Here is a 22080-nt window from a genome sequence, read left to right as displayed (position 1 = left end):
GGTGATCGTTTGAACTTGGTCAGGTCGCCTGACCTTGAATTTGAGTTTCGCTTGCCTAAGTGAAGGGCAATTGAAGCACTGAGCCCTTCAGGTTGCTCTAGGAGTGGAAGTAAATGAGCCACCGCAGGAAAGGCGCTTAGCTGGGAGGAAGGAGCACGTTCAGCCTGGGGAGGAGGATGGGAGAAGGAGGCAGATGAAGGCAATGGTGATCAGGTTTTCGGCGGGAAGGTGACCTCCGACCTGGCTGACGCAGGGCAAGGAAGAGATCTCCGTCTCTATAGAGGGGCCTGAAGGCAGGACACATCAGACCGAGAACTGCCCATGCAAAGGCCTGGGGGCCGGAAGGTCTTGGTCGGGGAGCCCCGGCGCAGGCGCAGGCTGAGGCCCTCGGATCCCCAGCGGGTCCTCGGCATCAGTCACTCTCTGCGAGTCAGAGCTGGGGGTCACCGCCTGCAGGAGCCTCCGTGCGCGGCCCCACTCCCTCACCTGCGACCCCGTGGGGAGGCGACCCTGACCGCCCTCATTCCGGACGCCAGCAGGGCTCCGGCAGCCAGCGGTCCCCTCCCGAGTCTCTGCTCCTGCCGGGACTCTGCAGGAGCGGGACCCCATCGCAGCGGCTGGGATGCCGTGAGAGTTTCATTCCACTCAAAGGCTCTTGGAAAATTCACTCGAAAGGTCTTGGAAAATTGGGGACATACATCTTTAAAAGCTGGAGACACTTTATGGAGCGGAATATCTGCACCGCCCCCGCCCCAACTCCTGTTCTTCCTCCCCTCCCTGAGCAGGTCTGGGTGATGGCTGGGGATTCGCCATGGCGTGGGGATCCGGCGTGGTATCCTGCACCGGGTAGTGGCGTGGTGTGTCCCGAGGCTAATTTGGAAAAAGCCGAAACCTGAGGGGCGGCGGCGGCGAGCCCTCGGCACAGCGTCCCCTGGCGGCCGCCAGGCTCAGCCAGGTCTGAGAGGCGGGAGGTCGCCGGGAGAGCCGGGCCCAAGGCAGGATCAGCCCAGGTCCTCCAGGTAGCCTCCTCCTCCTTCTGCTCCTCCTCCTCCCATGCCCCCTTCCTTTCCCTCTTTCTTCTCGTCCTCCCCTCCTTCCCTTCTTCCACTCCCTCCTCCCTCTCCCTCCCCTCCTCTCCTCCTTTTTCTTCTAATTCCTACAGTTCGTCTTTTAAATTAATGTACGTCAACATTTAAATAGGTTGGAGATTAACATAGTTCAAGTATGTTTTTAAAAAACTGTTCAAAGGTATACAGTGAAAAGTCTTCATCCCAGAAAAGCTGTCAGTCAAATGTTAAAACTGAGGGACATTCTACAAAATACCTGACTAATATCCTCAGAACTGTCAAAGTCATCAAAACCCAGGAAGAGTCTGAGAAATTGTCACGGCCGAGAAGAGCCTAAGGAGACAGGACCATCAAATGTAATGTTGTGTCATGGATGAGGTCCTGGAGCAGAAAAACGGACGTCTGGTGAAAACTAAGGAAATCCGAGTCAAGATGGACTTTAGTTAATGCATCAACACCGGTTCATTACTTGTAACAAACAACACATACCAACGACCGATGCTAATAATAGGGAACCCTGGGTGAAAGCTTTATGGAGACTCTTATTATCTTTGCAATATTTCTGTGACTGTAAAACTGTTTAGAAAATAAAGTTTATTTTTTTAAAGAGTCTTCATGTCACCCCTGCCTCCAACCATACAGTTTCCACCCCTCAGAGTATTAATTATTGATCTCAGCTTTTTTTGTTTTTTTGTTTTGTTTTGTTTTGTTTTGTTTTGTTTTTGAGACTGAGTTTCGCTCTTGTTGCCCAGGCTGGAGTGCAGTGGCGGCATCTCGGCTCACTGCCACCTCCACCTCCCGGATTCAAGCGATTCTCCTGCCTCAGCCTCCCGAATAGCTGGGATTACAGGCATGCACCACCATGCCCGGCTAATTTTGTATTTTTAGTAGAGATGGGGTTTCTTCCATATTGGTCAGGCTGGTCTTGAACTCTTGACCTCAGGTGATCCTCCCGCCTAGGCCTCCCAAAATGCTGGGATTACAGCCATGAGCCACTGCGTCCAGCGATCTTAGCTTTTTGTGTGCAAATACTAGCAGATGTAAACATCTACCCTTTTCTACAGAAATAGTCTCACACTCTGTTAGTTCTGCAATTGTGTTCTTCACTTATTTCATATCACAACATAGAGCATCCCTTTTTCTTGTTTACAGCCTGGACAGACCATTATGCCTGTGACCAGTTAGTTCCCTGTTGTACACTTGGGCTGTTTCCTTTTCCTTTTTTCTTTTTCATCCTGTTCAAATACGACTTCAGGGAATAACTGTGGAAGTGAGGAGTCAATATGTTGGGTAGCTTGCCAGTCGTGGGACTGCTACGCCCGAAAGTGGGGCTGTTTGTAATTGTGGTAGACAGGACCATTGGGATTTAATCCGCAGGACAATCAGCACCTCCTCGGGCCTGCAGATCTGGAAGAAGCAGCTAGATCTAGGTGACACTCCCAGTCCGCAGAGGATGCCCCAGCAACCTTACCAGGGAGCAAGCCCCCTGGGTCGGATTCCCGCAGGGACGTGTGGATGCGCGCTTCCCTAAGGCTGGTAGAAGTCCTGGGCTTCCCACCATAGACCGTGGGATCCAGGAGCTTCCCGAGGACTGGGTGTCAGTCTCCGGGTCTGGGGTCCCGGCAACTTGCCCCACCTCCAACTCCTCCTTCCTCGCCCCACGGCCACTGGCCCGGCAGCTCTCAGTCCTTCTCCCACCCGGAGGTCGAGCAGGCCACACCCCCATCCACTCCGAGATTCCCCTTCCCCTACCCTCAGCAATTGTGGTGTCTGCTGTCAAGATGATATGTCCCCACCTGCTTGTACTCATACTGCCCTTTGCCCCCTTAACACCTCACCGTATCTCTCAAATTCTAGGTGATTAAAAAAATTCCTCCCCCAATATTTTCTAAGGAAAAACTTCAGACAAACGGAAAAGTTGATAGAGTTGTGCCGTGAATATCCGCACACCCACCTAGGTCCACACGAACCTCTCCCGACTCCCTGTCCTTCCGTCGGCCTGTCCATCACTTCACTTGTCCTTTCCCCGGGAGGCACCCAGACCCGCGGGCGTCCGCACACTCCCCCCAGGGGTCCCCACGCCCGGCCTTGCCCAGAGTTCTGTCTTAATTTCCTTTTTATAAGGTGAAATTTACATACAGCGAAACTTACAAATCCTCAGTGTGCTACAGTCTGGCTGATTTTAGACAGTACGTGGAAGAGGCTTTTTTAAAATTATAATAGTTATGTATTCATCTGAACATGTGTTGGGAAAAACCCTTACCTGTTTTCCATTTTCGATAGGGGCACGAAGTTTCCTTTAGCAATAATGTAGGTAAATGAGCTTATATAAAGGGCTGGGAGGAAGGGGAGGGGAGTGAAAGGGAAAGGAGAGCGTGCTTCCCAGTTAACATATTATTAACTCCCCGCTTCCACGGTTATTCCCTGAAGTCCTGTTTGAATAGCAAAAAGAAAAAAAGGAAGAAAAATCAGAACCAGCTCAAGTGTGCAACAGGGCACTGGCCACAGGAAGGGTGTGTGTGTGTGTGTGTGTGTGTGTGTGTTTTCCAATCATTACGCATCTTCGCCCGACTCCTTGAGCCTGGGTTTGTTCCTGTGAAAGCAGCACCCAGCACAGGGCCGGGAACACAGTAGGTGCCTAATAAGTGTTTCATGCGTTCACGAGTGTGCAAACGGTTTGTACGCACTATACAAAAATAACGATTCACAATAGGAGGAAAAATTCCCCTTCTCCGTGTCGCCGCTACCCAGCGAGGCACTGACAAGCCAACCGCAGTGTTTGTTAATTGACAAACGGGACAGCAGCGGAACTAGAATTCCGAGTGCTCTGTACGGGATTTACAGCGGTGGTAAGAGTAAAACTGAGCATGCGCAGCACACCAGCCATATGGACTCATAATTTTCTGTCCGAAAACGCTTGCTAGGTGCCTCGTTAGCGCAGTAGGTAGCGCGTCAGTCTCATAATCTGAAGGTCGTGAGTTCGATCCTCACACGGGGCACAATACTTTTGTTTGCTGTCCTTACAGCCCCACCGAAAAGAAACGTTTTGTTTGCTGGTCAAAGTCCCCGGCTGAAAATAAGGAGAAAAGACGTATCTGCGTCGAGTATCCGGCGACCAGGTGAACCTGTTAAGAAGTGCCCCCGCCAAGACCACCCTCGCGCTGCGGCGCGAGTGCTCAGGAAAGAGCACTTGTAAGGGCCTGGAGCAGCCCCCGACTCCTCGACCTGCCCTCGCCCTTGCCCTTGCCCTTGGGTACTGGCCGTCGCCGGGGGGTCGAGCACAGCTCTGGGTTAGGGCAGGAGTCCGGGTAGTCACAGTCCAGGACCGCGCTGCGAGCGCGGCGGGGTTCAAGGCCGTCTAATGGAGGCAATAGAGGAGTGACTGGGAACACTGTGTGGGGCGGCGAGGGGGCTGCGGGATGGGTAAGCAGCATTGATGAGAGGCCAGCGGTGGGCACCGAACCTATCTGGAAATGGCAGGTCATGATAGGGTCTGGGGAGAGGGGTCTCAGGGAGGTCATGCAGGCGCTGGGATATACCATATGCCGGGAGCTGTGTCAAGACTGCATCTGAAACAGACGCTGCAACTGCAGTCCTCACCTACTACGTTCTTGCTAACCCAGCCATTCTCAAAGATCCGTCTCCCTTCTGCCCAGGTCAAACAGCGAATTAAATTACGATGGAATAGCTATAACTAGCCCTTCGTCTTTCAATTCTTTGCTGGTGGCATGATTCTCTTCAGTTTCCTTGGGGATTTTTTATTTTTTATTTTTTTTGAGACAGGGTCTCGTTCTGTTGCCCAGGTTGGACTGCAGTGGCATGGTCTTGGCTCACTGCAACCTCTGCCTCCCAGGTTCAGTCAATTGTCGTGCCTCAACCTCCCTAGTAGCTGGGACTACAGGCAGGTGCCACCACACTCGGCTAATTTTTGTATTCTTAGTAGAGACGGAGTTTCTCCACTTTGGCCAGGCTGGTCTCGAACTCTTCACCTCAGGTGATCTGCCCACTTCGGCCTCCCAAAGTGCTGGGATTACAGGTGTGAGCCACCGCGCCCAGCCCCTGGGGATAATTGTGATAACTTTTTACTAGCCAGGTTTACTATCCTGGTAAGGAGGACATCCCAGGGGCTTTGACCTGAATCTTTCTAGGACAATAGCTCTTACTCAATGGGTCTTAGTGCCAACGGGGAGATTCTGCCATTTTTCATGTATGTTTATTTCAGGGATATATTCAGGTACTCAGAAAATAACCACAGGTTGGTTTCATGGCCCTATTCACCCTCTGTAATTCAAACTTTGCTCAAGACTCCTTTGATCAACTGACCACCGTTAGTCCTGACTTTCACTGGTAGGCCACAGTAATTAGTGTCAATTCAGAACCCATGTTCAGTAATCCCTGGGAGATATGGGTGTTTTCTTTTCCCTAGTACACAACCCTTCAAGTAAATGGCAAGAGGTTTCTTTGGGAAAGGGTCAAAGAATACTCATAAGCACGTATATGTGGCACTGCTTCAGGGTCCTTCCTCAGGGAGACCTGGCCTCCCCTTCTATCAAGAGGCTTTGGATCTCGGAATCATTTTCATACTGGAAACTGGGTGACACGTATGACGCTCCATGGCGATGACTCGAGTCAGTTTTTTGGCTACTAGGTCTGGAGTTTTTCCTGTTACATGTCTCAAGCAACATTTTAGTAGGCCACCTATCTATTTCATTCTTAGGGACAGTGTAGTCAATTATCAGTAGCCAAAAATCCTTTAATACTACTGCCGCCCTGCTGCCCTTTACTGTAAATGGTTGTCTGGTAATTAAATGCTGCTACCTGGCCTCTGCTGCCTCCATTATCCCCACTGAAACCAGGGAGCACATCCATGGTGGTGGGATCGCTCGCCGTCACGTCTTGTTGCATGAGCCACCACAGAGCTTTGCAGGTTTGTAGGTGCTCCCTTGCTCAGTGCCTTCATAAAGGAAGTTACTTTTGGACCCAGAGCATGGCATTGGGAGGTGAGTGAGGAGGCCAGATGTGATCAATCCACCCCTACATTCTTACTTCCCTGAGCCTTTGGAGACCAGCATCCACATCATGCCAGGGAAATTCTGGCATCTGTCTCATTAGATAGAGGCCAACATTGAGTCCACATTCCTGTTAACCAACCAAGCAAACTGTGGAGCCACTTTCCATGGTATGAGAGTGGCAGTTATCAATCATCTCAGGTCTGCAGCGCTGGGTTGGGCTCTTGAGGCTTTTCTCCTTACAATGCGCATGATGCTGAGCTGTCAATAGAGGGTGCTGAGGGACACTGCAGGGGAAACAGGGCTTCTCTTCCTTGCTCCAATGTTCTGTTTGGCTTACTCTTGCTTCATGGCCCACCAGCGGTGCGTGTGCATGGGGGACATCTAGTCGTGCTCTGCCCCGTGTGCCTAGTGTGCACAATTGCTTTATGACTTCACAGTCCTGGCCCAATGACCACGTCACTATAGTCTTCCCAGTCTGGACACTGGCATGTTCCAGGCCTCATGCCAGCAGTGCCACCCTGACGCACTCTGAGTACCTGCCTGCTGGCCTGTTTGCCTGTGCCTGAGGGTGGTTTCTTGTGGCCCTCTGGATATGGCCAGCCTGCACACCACCCTGACAAGCGGGGTCCTTATGCCCTGCCTCCCTGTGCATTTTTACCAGCCTCGGATTGTCTGTCCCCAGGAGAGTTGTTTCCTGCTGCCTGGGGACACGGACTACCCCTGGCCTGGCTAAGTCTGAGACCCTCCCCAATATCCAGTGGTCCGCAACCACACCTTCTTTGACCAGGTCTGAACCTAAGCCTGGGGGAGGGAGGAGCCTCCCCTCCGAGTCTGTCCTTCCTTGAGTGCTCTCCTCAGTCCTACATACTCTGTCGAGTTCTCTTTACATCTTCATAGTTGCTCCCCATCATAGTTTAATAAGTCTTTACATTAAACTTTCCTCATCCAAACAACTGTGTGGTTTGCTTCCTGACTGGACCCAGACTGACACAATGAGTTTAAACATTAAATCCAGACTCTCGGATAAGCACACCCGTGTTAATAAATTAAGCCTCATGCAGTCCTTGTAGTCAGCTGCTATAACGACCCACATGCAATGGCTGTGGAAAGACCTTTAGCAAATGCTGAAATCTTGCTCAACCTGGGAGAATTCATACTAGAGAAAAACTCTATGAATGTAAATAAATTCGAAAAGGCTCCTAACCAACTTAACAGCTTATTTAGCACCACTGAATTCATATTGGAAAAAAACTTTCCAAAAGTAGCCAAATGTGGAGAGGGATTTAGCTGAAGCCCAACATTTAGCCAACATTGCAGAATTCACACCAGAGAGAAACTTTATGGATGTAATAAATATGAAAAGGCCTACAGGGACCGCTCTTCTTTAACAAACTCAACGGAGTAATGGAGAGAAACTTTTTAAATGTAGCCAAGAATTTTAGCCAAGTTCAGTCCTTATTCAATTCCAGAGAATTCACATTATAAAGAAATTGAAGATTGAAGATATAATGTCAAGAAGCAGGAAGAGATCATCAGAAATGTATTTTATATATTTCATTACATGTGATAACCTTTGCAATACCAACCACGCACATATGACTGAGGCGCTTCAACCAAGTATCTGAAATCTGCTAAGGCAGTGATTTTATCAAGATTATCGGAGAAATGTAGGCTCAGAGAAAACTGGAAGCATGTGATAAAAACTTCATTTGGGTGAGAGCATTCATAGTGCACTTTCACTGGATGAACAGGAACTCTTTTCAAAAATTAACTACTGCAGTTCTAGATATAAAAAAGAGGGTTTTGTATGTGTATGTGGTATGTGTAGCTGCAAAACAGACCTGACTGGGTATAAATCCTAGTAAAAGAGGACCTGAAATAGAGGTAAAAAACTGCAATAGACAGCCGTTTCTGGGTGGCAGAATCACAGAATTTCAGAATTTCGATGCTTTCTGGTGAGCAAGCAATTCTAGTCTACCAAAGTTTCCATCACACTCTACGTATTCTATATTCTGGGATTCCTGTTGTCACACCAGCTTGGTCCATGCAGGCATATGTTTGCGGCCACCTAAAAATGTACAGAAAACTAGGCTGAGGAAGATACTCTTGGGAGACCAATGCTGTATGTAATGCCAGGATATCATTTTAGAACTTTGCTTATTGGGCAAAAGAGAGCACTTTGCTGAAAATATTTGATTAACCATAAGATTATGCTTCGTGGCACCAGAGAAAATAATGACTACTACATATTGTACACTTACTATGTGTCAAGCACTGGGCCAGGAACTTTTTAGACCTGATCTCTCTTTTTTTTTTTTTTTTTCAGATGGAGTCTCACTCTGTCGCCCAGACTGGAGTGCGGTGGCGTGATCTTGGCTCACTGCAACCTCTGCCTCCTGGGTTCAAGCGATTCTCCTGCCTCAGCCTTCCGAATAGCTGGGATTACAGGTGTGTGCCACCACGCCCGGCTAATTTTTGTAATTTTTGTAGAGAAAGAGTTTCGCCATGTTGGCCAGGCTGGTCTCGGACTCCTGACCTCAAGTGATCCACCTGCCTCAGCCTCCCAAAGCACTGGTATTACAGTTGTGAGCCACCATGTCCGGCCTGGCTGACCTTACTTAATCCTCATATCAAGTATTTCTACCCTTCTTTCAGCGAGTAAGGTTCGGGAGGTCACAAGCAGCCCCACTGTGGAGCCAGGAAGCGGAGGGACGGAGGAAGAGCAGTCAGTGCTGCCAGAAGAAGTAGGCAGAGGGCAGAAGGAGCTGGGCCAGAGATGAGATGTTGTGAGTCCGGTGGGGTCCCTGACAAAGATGAGGTCCCGCTGGCAGAGGCAGAGGTGGGCAGGAAGGTGGTGATGGAGACCCCTCCAGGCTGCTGGTGCTCTCCACCTGCTGCTGAGTTCTCTCTCAGTCCAGGCTATAGAGCTGTTGAGATCATTTCCTGTTCTTTATTTCTCCATTCATCTTTAAGATAAACCTTTATCAACAAAAGTTACTGATGTTTATGCCAGTCCCTGCAACCTGAAAGCTTAACACAGCTTTAACCGTTTCTAAAACATTTTTATTGTAAAAAGTACAATAAGCCATTTACAAGCCGAAAAGTATCAGAATTAAATAACACATAATTTTTATAGACACATTTTTCTGTACAAAGGGCTGATCTTTATAGGAATTTTAAATAAATAATCTAAAAATCAGTGTCACTGATTGCAAAATAGGTCTCTCTCTCGACTGTCTCAAGCTGAGGTGCCTTCTACGCAGCCAGAAGATGAGGGGTTTGGCATCTGTGACGAGCCTGGGCAGTGAGTCTCTGACGAAGATTCCTCACTTTCTGGATAAGATTCTGTTCCGTTGTGTCCCATTCTACTGCTCTTCTATTTAAAGAAACTTGAAAATGAAATTTAAAATTTAGAAAAGCTGAGTTTTCTGATGTTAGCAATGATACAGCATTTATTTTAAAGATAAATGTGCTGTAAAAATAAATAATGAAATGCAATTCTAAAACCCAGATTTTACATATTACCTGGCCCTAGGTGGTTCCATTTACAAGCCAAATAATTATTTGTTGGACCGAATGAATGCTAACAGAGAACTTCTCTGCTTTGAAATACTTGGGATATAAACAATCTTTCTGAAAAACTGTTTTTCCTCCCAAAGAAATCCAGCTTTTATGCTTTTGTATTTTGCTGCCAAATAACCTAAGGTTACCAAATAACCATTTTAAAATTTAGAATTATCTAGTTAAAAATTTAAGTTTTGATATGTCAGAATAGAGAATAGCTGAGAATCTCTCATACTTCATCTGACTCTTGAATGATTTTTGGTTTAATTCATATTCTGGCACAGAATTTCTAGATGCATGTAAAAATATGAGTTAGCAAAAATATTTTACACAATACTGGAATCTCCTGACTTGGTATGAGGTATATTTCTTATAAAGCTCTTCTTTTTGGGACATTGTATAAAAGTTTGTTCTTCCAAAAGAACTCAGAAGAACTTGTTAAATTCTGCTTCACCTATATGGCAGTTTTATTGAAAACAATTAGTTGAAAGAAAGTTGAACAGAGTGTCTTGTCTCCTCCTCCCTTTTAAGAATAAATAATACACTTTACTGGGAAGACTGTTAGCTTCTTTATGGATGGCCTAATGCTGTGACTACATTTCTGTAACATGTTTCTACTCTGTCCCTTCTAAAAAACCCAAAACCTTCCAATGAACCACGTCCAGGGATCAAAACTCAGCATGAAGCCATTTGCCTTTGGCAGTTCTACTGCTGGTAGGGCCCAGAATTCCATTGGAGTGCCCAGCATGTTTTCAATGGTTGCTGGAGGGCACCCAGCCCAGATGAACAGAGTTAAGAAAATTCAACTATGCAATAGCTTTGGAAAACAACGCTGAGATTTTTTTCACAAGGATGTCAAATTAGTTATTAATCTCATATTATCAATCTAGTCAGAGACTTCTGTTAGAACCTCCAACTACGTTTTTGGGCAGCAGCGCTGGTGCTCAAGAAATGGAGTGGCTTTAGTGGATTCACATTTTCTTTACTTGGAATTTGGTCTGCACCCAGTTTTCCCACTGGGAAATAGGAGAGAATCTTGCTGCCTCCCTTTTAGGATTTTCATTATCAGTGCCCTGGGAAAATGGCATCCACATGCTATAAACATAATTTACACCACAATTTTGCTTAAATATCGTTAAATTTAAAACGGCAGAATAATTTTCTTATCAACTTACTCTGCGTTGAGGGATGCATTTCAGAAGAGTCATTTAAATGTGAGGTTCTAGGCAAACAGCTTGCGTCCTCCTGTTCGTTTTGGAACCTGGGTTCTTCTGTTATAAAAGTGAGGAGATCAAGATGATGTTTGGGAGTGAGTAGAAAGGCTTACTAATTCCAAATGGTCCCTAGTAAGTTAAAATCACCAAGGACGGCTAAAAACTCCTTTCTTTTCTATTTTAAGAAGAATGCTGTCAACATTCAAAAGGCAAGGAAGTGTCATTAGTGAGAATTAAGAGCTGAGCTGATTTCTGTAAAACATACTTCAAAAACAGTTTCAGCTAAAACACAAAGCCAACAAACTCAAACATATGGATATTAAGATAGAGATTATGACATGTGATTAGCAAAGCTTCCCTGGAAATGATTATGAGCTGATCACTACTGGTTTTAGCCAGGCAGGGCCTCATCAAAACATTCAGCCAATCAGAGCCAGCCACAGGCAAGTTTGACCTGAAACCTTCTTAAGAGTAGCAGGCAGAGCAGTGCCCTAGCAACCGGTGGTGCCTCCCCGTACTTTTATCAACTACTGTCCTCATCTAAAAACTTACACTCACCCTCAGCCGTGCTTTTACTGTTTCCTAACTCCTACAGCAGCACATCCAGTATGACACCAAGGTGATTTTAAAAACATTTGCATCCTGACATTGCTTATAATGGTCCCTTCCTTTCTACTCCCACCACTAGCGTCTAAGCCTCCATGTGTCGAGCCCAGAATGCTGGGAGTCTCACTGAACCGGTAAGATGTCTGCCTTTTACCTCTCTAAAAAGCTTTAGATAATGGTTTTAACTCACAGTTTTAGCTCAATGAGTCATTAAGGTAATGTGACTAATCACCAAATGACTAATTTGAACTGGTGGGGGACTGGAATCTAGGAGTCATCTTCAAACCTCTGAAGGGCTGGACATGGTGGAGGTAGTAAACATAGCCTGCAATCTGCACTGTTCAGAGAACAGAGAAAAGAGAAAGCAGATTGAACTATTTTACGAAAAAATAACACTTCTTTTTTTTTTAGATGGAATCTCGCTGTCACCCCAGGCTGGAGTGCAGTGGTGTGATCTCAGTTCACTGCAACCTCCACCTGCTGGGTTCAAGCGATTCTCCTGCCTCAGTCTCCAGAGTAGCTGGGATTACAGGTGCGCGCCACCATGCCCAGCTATTTTTAGTAGAGACGAGGTTTCACCATGTTGGCCAGGTTGGTCATGTTGGCCATGTCAGCCAGGTCGAACTACTGACCTCAGGCAATCCACCCGCCTACCTCCCAAAGTGCTGGGATTACAGGCGTGAGCCACTGCGCCTGGCCAGAAATAACTTTGAAATAAAATACTTGTAGCAAATGGACTAAGGTCATGAACTTCCCAGTCTACCAGCATTTTGGCCCAAGCAGCCTGGCCACTGCTATACCTGCTGCACAGATAAGATGGGAATCAGGTGTGGTTCCTCAGATCTTTTTAAAGTTTCTTTATTTTTCAGAGACAGAGTCTCACTATGTTGCCCAGGCTGGTCTTGAACTCCTGGGTTCAAGCCATCCTTCCGCCTCAGCCTCCCAAATTGCTAGGATTACAGGTGCCACTGTGCCCAGCCAGAGCTGAGATTTCACAGCTCCCTCTCATCTGTCCTCCAAAATTCAACCTGCCCACTCCTGTTCAGTTCATCTTCCCAAAGGGCTATGTTGTAAATATTATCTCTGTTCAAACAACTAATGATTTCCTTTTGTCTCCAGCAATGTTTCAAACACTGGCTGGGGAGATTCACCCGTGAAACTTTAAAACAAAAATCTAGCTCCCTAGTTTCTACCCTAGAGCTACCGATGGAATTATTACTATTATTAGACCTACTGAATGAAATCACTATAGGTGAGGTCTTGAACATATGTATTTTTTGAACATGTATAGGGTTTTTTTTTTTTTTTTGAGACAGAGTCTCACTCTGTAGCCCAGGCTGTAGTGCAGTGGCGAGATCTTGGCTCACTGCAACCTCCGCCTCCTGGGTTCAAGCGATTCTCCTGCCTCATCCTCCTGAGTAGCTGGGATTACAGGGGTGTACCACTACTCCTGACTAATTTTTGTATTTTTAGTAGAGACAGGTTTTCACCATATTGGCCAGGCTGGTCTCAAACTCCCGACCTTGTGATCCGCCCATCTTGGCCTCCCAAAGTGCTGGGATTACAGGAGTGAGCCGCCTGGCCCAAAAATGTCATTTTCTTAATGGTAGGTGATTGCCTCCTGGTTTTAGGATTAAATGAATCTGATTAAATCTATATAACCTGATTAAGAAAATGACTGACAGATCATTCAGTCATAAACTTAAGACTTTTGAAAACTGGATGTTTATTAATCAAATTCTCTCCAGTGGTGAAATTTAGCAACGTTCAAAAATATACACGGTTGAGTGGTCTGACAAAAAAATTTAGCTAGCATGGAAGGAAGACATCATGGAGGCAGAGGGGCAAACGTGTAGGAAAACCACTGATGAGGAAAGGAAAGCTTTTTTTTTTTTTTTTTTTTTTTTTTTTTACAGTTTCTTACTTTTCTCTATTTCTACATAGATAGCGCTCTAAATATTTTCTATTTTTATTTCTAAAACAAGGGTAAGGCTGGGCGTGGGGGCTCATGCCTGTAATCCTAGCACTTTGGGAGAGCCAGGCAGGAGGATCACGAGGTCAAGAGATCGAGACCATCCTGGCCAACATGGTGAAACTCTGTCTCTACTAAGAACACAAAAATTAGCCGGGCGTGGTGGTGGGCGCCTGTTATCCCAGCTACTTGGGAGGCTGAGGCAGGGGAATTGCTTGAACCTGGGAGGCGGAGGTTGCAGTGAGCCGAGATTGCGCCACTGCACTCCAGCCTGGCGACAGAGTGAGACTCCGTCTCACAAAAACAGACAAACACACACACACGTGCCGGGCGAGGTGGCTCAAGCCTGTAATCCCAGCACTTTGGGAGGCCGAGACGGGCGGATCACGAGGTCAGGAGATCGAGACCATCCTGGCTAACACGGTGAAACCCCGTCTCTACTAAAAAATACAAAAAAAACTAGCCGGGCGAGGTGGCGGGCGCCTGTAGTCCCAGCTACTCCAGAGGCTGAGGCAGGAGAATGGCGTGAACCCGGGAGGTGGAGCTTGCAGTGAGCTGAGATCCGGCCACTGCACTCCAGCCTGGGCGACAGAGCGAGACTCCGTCTCAAAAAAAAAAACAAAAAAAAAAAAAACAAAAACACACACACACAAAATCAAGGGTAAGTGTGAGAGGGTGAGGGAGAAGTGACAGCTCCCATGGTTGTTATCTTTTGTAAGCCAGTTTTAAATATTTAATTTGTGCAGGGTCACATCCTACTCTTCTCTACTTCCCCGAAGTACCCTTGGTGCTATCTGGGACCACTAAATCTCAAATAGGAGCGGTAATGAGGGGTTTTAAAGCAGGCATGATTTGGCCAGGTGAGGTATAATCCCAGCACTTTGGGAGACCAAAGTAGCCAGATCACTTGAAGCCAGGAGTTCGAGACAAGCCTGGGCAACGTGACAAAACCCCATTTCTACTAAATATTAGCTGGGCATGGTAGCATGCGCCTGTAGTCCCAGCTACTCAGGAGGCTGAGGCAGGAGAATCGCTTGAATGCAGGAGGCAGAGGTTGCAGTAAGCCAAGATTGTGCCACTGCACTCCAACCTGGGCAATGGAGTGAAGTTCTGTCTTTAAAAAAAAAAAAAAAAGTAGGCATAATTAAATGACCTAAACTATATTTTCACTCTTCAAATTTGTGAAATGGAAAAGTAATGCACACAGCATATTCATGAAGCCAAAAACTGGAAAGAATCCAAATGTCCCATCAACTGATGAATAGATTGAAAAAACATGTAATATCCACACAATGGAATATTATTCAGCAATAAAAAGGAATGAAGTGCTGATATATGCTACAACATGGTTGAATCTCAAGACATTATGCCAAGTACAAGAAACCAGACACAGAAGACCATATATTACATGCATTTGCATGAAATTTCCTGAATAGGTGAATGGACACAAGGTAGTGAGTGGTTGCCAAGGGCTTGGGGGAGTGAGTGGAAACGAGGAGTGACTGCTAACGGGTACTGGGTTCATTTTGGAGTGCTGAAAAATGCTCTAAATTTTCTTGTGGTGATGGCTGCACGACTCTGTAAGTGTATTTTTTAGTACATGATAATATAATGCCATTGAATAATACACTTTAAGTAGGTGAATTAGGCTGTGTGCGGTGCTGGGCACTCCTGTAATCCCAGCACTTTGGGAGGCTGAGGCAGGTGGATCCCTGAGGTCAAGAGTTTGAGACCAGCATGGCCAACATGGCGAAACCCCGTCTCCACTAAAAATACAAAAATTAGCCAGGCATGGTGGCTTGGGACTGTAATCCCAGTTACTCCGGAGGCCGAGGCATGAGAATCACTTGAATCTGGGAGGTGGAGGTTGCAGTGAGCTGAGATCATGCCACTGCACTCACTCCAGCCTGGGACACAAGAGTGAAACTCTGTCTCAAAAAAATAAATAAATAAATAAATAAAAAGGTGAATTATAGGGCATGTGAATTATGTATCAACAAAGCTATTATTTTAAAAAGCAACGTATTCACATTATAAAAGGCAACATAGTAAAATAAAAGTGCCTTTTTAACTGTACTCTAGAATTTTATGGAAAACTTTTTTTTTTTTTTTTTTTTTTAAAGAGACAGGGTCTTGTCTGTTGCCCAGGCTAGAGTTCAGTGGCATGATAATAGCTCACTGCAGCCTCAAACTCCTGGTCTCAAAGAGATCCTCCTGCCTCAGCCTCCAGAGTATTTTAGAGTTTTAAATTATAATTTTGATTTTTCAGTTGATGCCACTATAAGCCTCGTACTGAAATCTAGTGTTGGATCAGATCCTATGAGAAGTTTCCCTGTGGTACTTGAATATACTGTTGTTCTGAGGACCAGCTTTTGGCAAAGCACATATTTCACCTTGGAACAACAGAATCAAACAGAACTCCATAGGACAGTCTGCACAAACTTTTTCCTCCATTGGGACTCTGTTTTTGTAATAGTCCCTCCTCAGCCCACCCTTTCCCACCAAAAATATAGTAACCAGTGATCACCTTTTACTTGAGCAGTAGATTGAATAGAAGTGCCAAAATACATCCCAATAATTTATTCATTGGCCAGGCACAGTGGCTCACGCCTATAATCCCAGCACTTTGGGAGGCCAAGGCGGGAGGATGGTTTAAACCCAGCAGGTTGAGACCAACTTGGGCAACATAGTGAGATCTCATCTCTACAAATAATTTAACAGATTAGCTGGGTGTGGGGATGCACGCCTGTGGTCCCAGCTACTTAGGAGGCTGAGATGGGAGAACTGCTTGAGCTCAGGAGGTTGAGGCTGCACTGAGCCATGATTGTATCACTACACTCCAGCCTGGGTGACAGAACAAGACCCTGTCTCAAAAAAAAAAAAAAAAAAAATCATAATAATAGACCCTACTAAAAGAATAAATCTGTAACATCATGGAGAGAAAGGCCTCTCAGACACTCACCTTTATGACATGGATTTTCAGCATGTTCTACAGCTGCATTTATCTCTTGCTTTAAAAACCACTTTCTAGATGCATCTGAAAGAGCAGACGCTTTCTTTGCTGATCTCAAACAGAACTCTTTTCCTTCAGCTTCCTTCCACTAAATTCAAATAAATGGAAAAAAATTACATAAAAAGTATAGTAATACGCATATCACAGTAGAATGAGCCCCTTCTGTCTTCTCTATCCACTTTCCTTTATATTCCCATGGCAAGTAGGATCCGTTTGGTGTTATGGTAATTGGGGTGCCTGTGTTGGCCCAAGGCTATTAGGAGCCTTGAAAGCAGAGGCAGGTTTTATCCAACCCGCAGTACTACAGAGTGCCACAAAGCACACAACTATATCCCAATAGCTGCTGAAATAATAATGCATTTCAGTAAGTTTCAAATCTCAAATCTTACAAGACTAAGCTAGGTTTGTATTTGTGGCAATTGCATTTTATTTAATTTGAATGCTACATCTTAATAATAAAATCTACAAAATTCAGAGAATGAACTCTTTGCCCAGCTCTCGTCCACATGATGACCACAGGGAAGTCAAGTGATCTCTATTCACCCCTATTTTCTTCTCCATAAAATGGGAAAATAATAATCTTAAAATTAGCTCAGAAGGTAACTAAAATATATTTAAAATCCAACTCCTAAAGTTTGCCAAAATTCTGGAAAAGCTACAGCTTTTACATGGAAACACATTATTTTTATGTTATAGAAATAATGCATTAAATAACAAAAACTTTAAAAAAAATCACAAAATAGGAGGGCAAGGAAGGATCACAGATATCCATCCCTTTCATGTTACTGATGAGGGGGCTGATTCTGAGCAGCTTCCCAAGGCCACGCAGTGGTCAAATCAGCTTTATAACACAAGACACTAGATAGACAGAAGGAAGGATTTCTGCAGAACGTGAAAGGCCCTTACAATGATTCTCAGTCAACTCTCAAAAATACCATTTTACCCAAAGTCCAGCAGCAGTGAATTTCACACAGTCTAGCCCTAGTGTCAGCAATGTTTATGTTGAGAATGTGAGTTTCCACCCCAGTTTTCCTGAGAACAGCCTCAGGGTTCTGGGTATTACTCCCACCCTCTCCAAGCCCTTCTTCCTGTCCTAGAATGAAAGGGTTATAAGATAAGGCTTCATGCCACTGGGATGGGGTAGGAGGAAAATGAATCTGGAATAGTGACTTGAAGGAAATACACTGAAAGAAGCCAGCTTTCAGAATAGACACTGTGATACAGCAACAGAGAGAAGCAATTAAGCCAGGTATCTAGATCTTGATCTTTCCCCAGCTCCTCAGTGTCCTTACAAAAGTCTATGGTACCTGCAAAAATATCTCCAGAGCACAGATCCCAGAGTCTTTGGAAGGAGCAACCAAAAGATACACACGTGTGACATATACTATTAATTACCTCCTCGGACTCCATTCTTTGATTCTTCTTTAGGAATAGAATCTTTTGTTTTTATTTGTAGCTATCCTATTAACTGATAGGAAAAGAATCTTAATTTTATTTGGGATGATCATGCTCCCTGTGAAGAATATTATTTTTCTCAGCATCCTTTGCTGACAAATGTGGCTCGAAATATGATGTGGGACTCCTGGAAAGAAGTTAGAAGGGAGTGTGACTCAGGTGGGAGGCAGAACATTCGCACTTGTGCTCTCCCTTCTCCCTGCTGTCTGCAGTGGGTATGTCATGGCTGGAACTCCAGGAGTCATCTTGGATGGGCAGGTAACCTTGAAAATGAAAGCCATACACTAAGAAGAGGTGCAGAAAGGCTGAAAGAGGACATTTCCCTGAAAACGGTGGAGCCCCAGTACTAACCCTGGACTCCCTACCTCCAGACTATATATCTATCCTGTTCCTAGTCACTGTAGTGTGGGGTTTTGTTACTAGCAGCTACAGACCATTTCTACCTATTCAGCATCTTTTACATTGTAAGTATAAAGAACGAGCTAAATTAAAGCACTAATATTATTCAAGCAGCCAGAACAAAAATCCAGGAAGTTGAGAAATTGAAGCACACTAATGTAAATGAGAAAGACGCTTAATCATTTTTTTGTAGAATCAATATTAGATGACTTCTCTGACAAACACCTATTAAAATCAGATTATCTTTTCCAGCAAGAATGACTTGGTTTGATGCTTTTGTCGTTTGACTCTGTACTACTTCAAAATTTCAGTGCTTAGGCTGGGTAAAGGGGCTGACGTCTGTAATCCCAGCACTTTGGGAGGCTGATGCAGGGGGATCGCTTAAGGCCCGGAGTTCGAATTTTGAGGCTGTTCAACCAAGTGAGACTCTGTCTCTTTAAAAAAAAGAAAAAACAAAAAAACCCAATACTTGATATAACAAAAAGCTGATAACACTAGTTTTACCTTCTTGGCTTCCTGCTCCACCATTGCATTTAATATCTCTATTTCTTTCCTTCTGTTTTCCCTAAGGAGTTTGGCTACTTCCTGGTAACATTTGTTTCGTTGTAGATCATCACATTTTTGTTTATGTAAAGACTGAATCTGCCAGTCAGTATTTAGGCATGCTTGTTCAGCCTTTGCCAAATTTTCTTTAATCACCTAGAAAAAAGTTATATATTTCAGAAACAAGGTCAGACTGCTAACATATAAAATGAAGGTATAACCATTCAATGTATCCACGTGTCTAGGGCGGTTGTTCACAACTCTGGCTGCATATTAGCATCACCTGGGAGTGTTTAAAAGAAGCTGATGTCTGGGCCTCACCACAAGCCAATTAAACCAACCACTGGACAGCTGGGTACTGGCACCTTTAAAAAACTCTTCAAGTAGAAATTAGCTGGGTGTGGTGACGGGTGCCTGTAGTCACAGCTACTAGGGAGGCTGAGGCAGGAGAATTGCTTGAACCCAGGAGGCGGAGGTTGCAGTGAGCTGAGATCATGCCACTGCACTCCAGCCTGGGTGACAGAATAGGACTCAGTCTCTACATTAAAAAAAAAAAAAAAAAAAAAAAAAAAGCTCTTCAAGTGATTCTAATTTACAGCCAAGGTTAAGAACTTATCAGCTAGGGGATGGGTGGGATTCAACAATTTCCATGTTTTCAGCACTCTGAAGAAGAGCCCATTTTAACAGACTGGACGAAAGCCTATTAAAAAAAAAAAAGGAATATCTTGAGGAAATCACCTAAGAGACTGTTGTAGAACAGAAGGTATCTACTGTACACTATTCCTGGTTTTCGGAACAGGAGCAGACCGGTACACATACCCATTTAACATTGTGGTAAAGACGTAATAGAGAAAGCTCTTCTTTGAAAGTCTCAAGTTCTATTTCAATTCACTTAAGTCAGCATTTCTGAAAGCGTACTCCATAAGAAATTCTCTGAAATACATCTGGGAAATTTTCTTAAATATTCACAAATGTACAGTATCCTCAAATTTGGCATGAAAAATACCTCACTTTAAGACAGCATTTCCAATACTTACTTGACCATCCCCCATCTTATTGAATAATAGTTAATAGTCCACACAATACACTTGGAAGTGCTGGCTTACATACCAGGCAGGGACCTGATGCTTTGAACCTAATCAACTCAGGGACACTTTTCAGAGGCAGAACATAGAAGGACAGTATAATTTGTTTTGTTTTGTTTTGTGTTTTTTTTTTTTTTTTTTTGAGACGGAGTCTCGCTCTGTCGCCCAGGCTGGAGTGCAGTGGCCGGATCTCAGCTCACTGCAAGCTCCGCCTCCCGGGTTCATGCCTTTCTCCTGCCTCAGCCTCCCAAGTAGCTGGGACTACAGGCGCCCGCCACCTTGCCCGGCTATTTTTTTGTAGTTTTTAGTAGAGACGAGGTTTCACCGTATTAGCCAGGATGGTCTTGATCTTCTGACCTCGTGATCCGCCCGTCTCGGCCTCCCAAAGTGCTGGGATTACAGGCTTGAGCCACCGTGCCTGGCCAGGACAGTATAATTTGTAAAGTCACTATTCCTTTGTATTTTCTTCTAAGTCACTACTCCTCCGTATTTTCTTGTAAGTCACTATTCCTTTGTATTTTCTTTGAGGAAATTCCTTTGTATTTCCTCAAACTGCAGGAAAAAGACATGCATATGATTGTCAGTGAAGTAAACATCCTATATATAAAAGGAAACAATGTGAGATTCTAGGAACTGTGACAACTGAAGCAAAGAAACAAACTAATTCAACTTTACAGAGTTTAATTTCGATTTTGTTCTCTTAAGAGGGTGACAGATGAAAATTTCTCTTCTGCATATACACTAAATGGATCGTATTTTTACCTTCTGAGTTTTCTGACTCTGTGTTTCGCCTGCTTCTATCAGCTTATGAAACATGTGTTCTTCAAGATCCACTTTTCGTCTATAGGCATCTGCATCTGCTCGCATTTCTTTTGCAACAGCTGCTTGATTTCCAGTAAGATTCTGTTAAAATCATTTGTAAAAAAAAAAAAAAAACCACTGATTTATGTAATGCTAGAATACAAAAACAACTTTTTTCAGAATAGTAATATGCACACAAATAAAAGCTGCAATCACCTAATTTTCAAAGTAAAATGCGAAGACTGGAGATATCAGCAAAAATGGCAGAGTAAAGACCCCTGGAAATCCTCTCAACCATAAAAGCATTGAGAACATGGATTAAAAAACAAGTCAAAATGAACATTTTCAGCATTCTGGAAATTAACCAAAGGCTTGGAGCTATCTGGGGAGCATTTACTTATAAAAATGGCTGAATCTCAGTAAAAACAGCTAGCTCTCTGACATTTCATCTTGCATTTTTCCTGTTCCCACCCCACTCCCAAGCTATGCATTAGTCTTTTTTTTTGTTTTGTTTTGAGACAGAGTCTCACTCTGTTGCCCAGGCTGGAGTGTAGTGGCACGATCTCAGTTCACTGCAACCTCCCCCTCCCGGCTTTTCAAGTGATTCTCCTGCCTCAGCCTCCTGAGTAGCTGGGATTACAGGTGCCCACCACCAGGCCTGGTTAACTTTTTTTATATTTTTAGTAGAGATGGGGTTTTACCATGTTGGCCAGGCTGGTCTCGAACTCCTGACCTCAAGTGATCAGCCTGCCTTGGCCTCCCAAAATGCTGGGATTACAGGTGTAAGCCATGGTGTCCGGCCTATGCATTAGTCTTGACAACCAGCAGCCTGGAAGCCAAGCAAAATGGGGTTGGACAGAGCTCCTTCAAACCACCATTGCTGGAGAACTGTCATTGTTTGAGTTTTCTGGTGGTTCCCTGAAAGACCACTCCTAAGGCTGTGTTTTTAAAATCTCACTCAGAGCTTGCCTAGTGCAGAATAGTCTTATCCCTGGAGAAGTTGTTGAAAACAATTAGAGCAAACTGTTGAATATCTTGGCTGCTTGGGGCAGTGGATCTTGGGAGAGCAACCAGTAGGCTAAGCAAAAAGCTTAACAGGAAAAACTGGAGAATCAGATGTCCACAGGAGGCTTAAAAAATCTCAGATAGATTCCTGGAAGGTCATGTGCATTTGTAAGGCTGTGCATATGCTAAGGGCTGTGTTCTCAGACCTGAGAAAGACCTAAGATCTCACACTTCTGGTTAACTCTGAGGTTTTGCATAACCAGGAAGTGGAATCTAAGAAGTAGCAACTGCCTAGCTGAGTGATAAAGGCGTGCCCTAACATGCACACAGAGCTCCTCAACAAC

General features: G+C 44.8%; 1 protein-coding gene and 1 non-coding gene across 11 annotated transcripts in view; one reads left to right on the top strand and one right to left on the bottom strand.

Annotated features, from left to right (window-relative positions):
- TBC1D31 (TBC1 domain family member 31) overlaps positions 1 to 22080 on the bottom strand; it is an 85560-nt gene that overhangs the window by 3647 nt on the left and 59833 nt on the right. For 5 of the 10 annotated variants that reach the window (XM_025393466.1, XM_025393468.1, XM_025393471.1 and 2 more), the window contains 4 exons: positions 20693 to 20833; positions 16398 to 16536; positions 10819 to 10914; positions 9121 to 9468 (listed from right to left, as the gene is read on the bottom strand). In XM_025393466.1, the coding sequence (XP_025249251.1) occupies positions 9335 to 9468; positions 10819 to 10914; positions 16398 to 16536; positions 20693 to 20833 (510 nt within the window). In that variant the 3' untranslated portion in view covers positions 9121 to 9334. Of the gene's footprint in view, positions 1 to 9120; positions 9469 to 10818; positions 10915 to 16397; positions 16537 to 18806; positions 19002 to 20692; positions 20834 to 22080 lie in introns of those variants that run through there. The other 5 variants (XM_025393469.1, XM_025393464.1, XM_025393465.1 and 2 more) reach the window with 2 other exon arrangements.
- Positions 3994 to 4066, top strand: TRNAM-CAU. Its single transcript has one exon. It is a non-coding gene; the product is annotated as a tRNA-Met (tRNA).

The sequence above is a fragment of the Theropithecus gelada genome, chromosome 8, assembly GCF_003255815.1.
Source record: "Theropithecus gelada isolate Dixy chromosome 8, Tgel_1.0, whole genome shotgun sequence".
Lineage (NCBI taxonomy): Eukaryota > Metazoa > Chordata > Mammalia > Primates > Cercopithecidae > Theropithecus > Theropithecus gelada.
The sequence above is the reverse complement of the archived record's forward strand: the minus strand, read 5'-3'. Positions and strand labels throughout refer to the sequence as shown.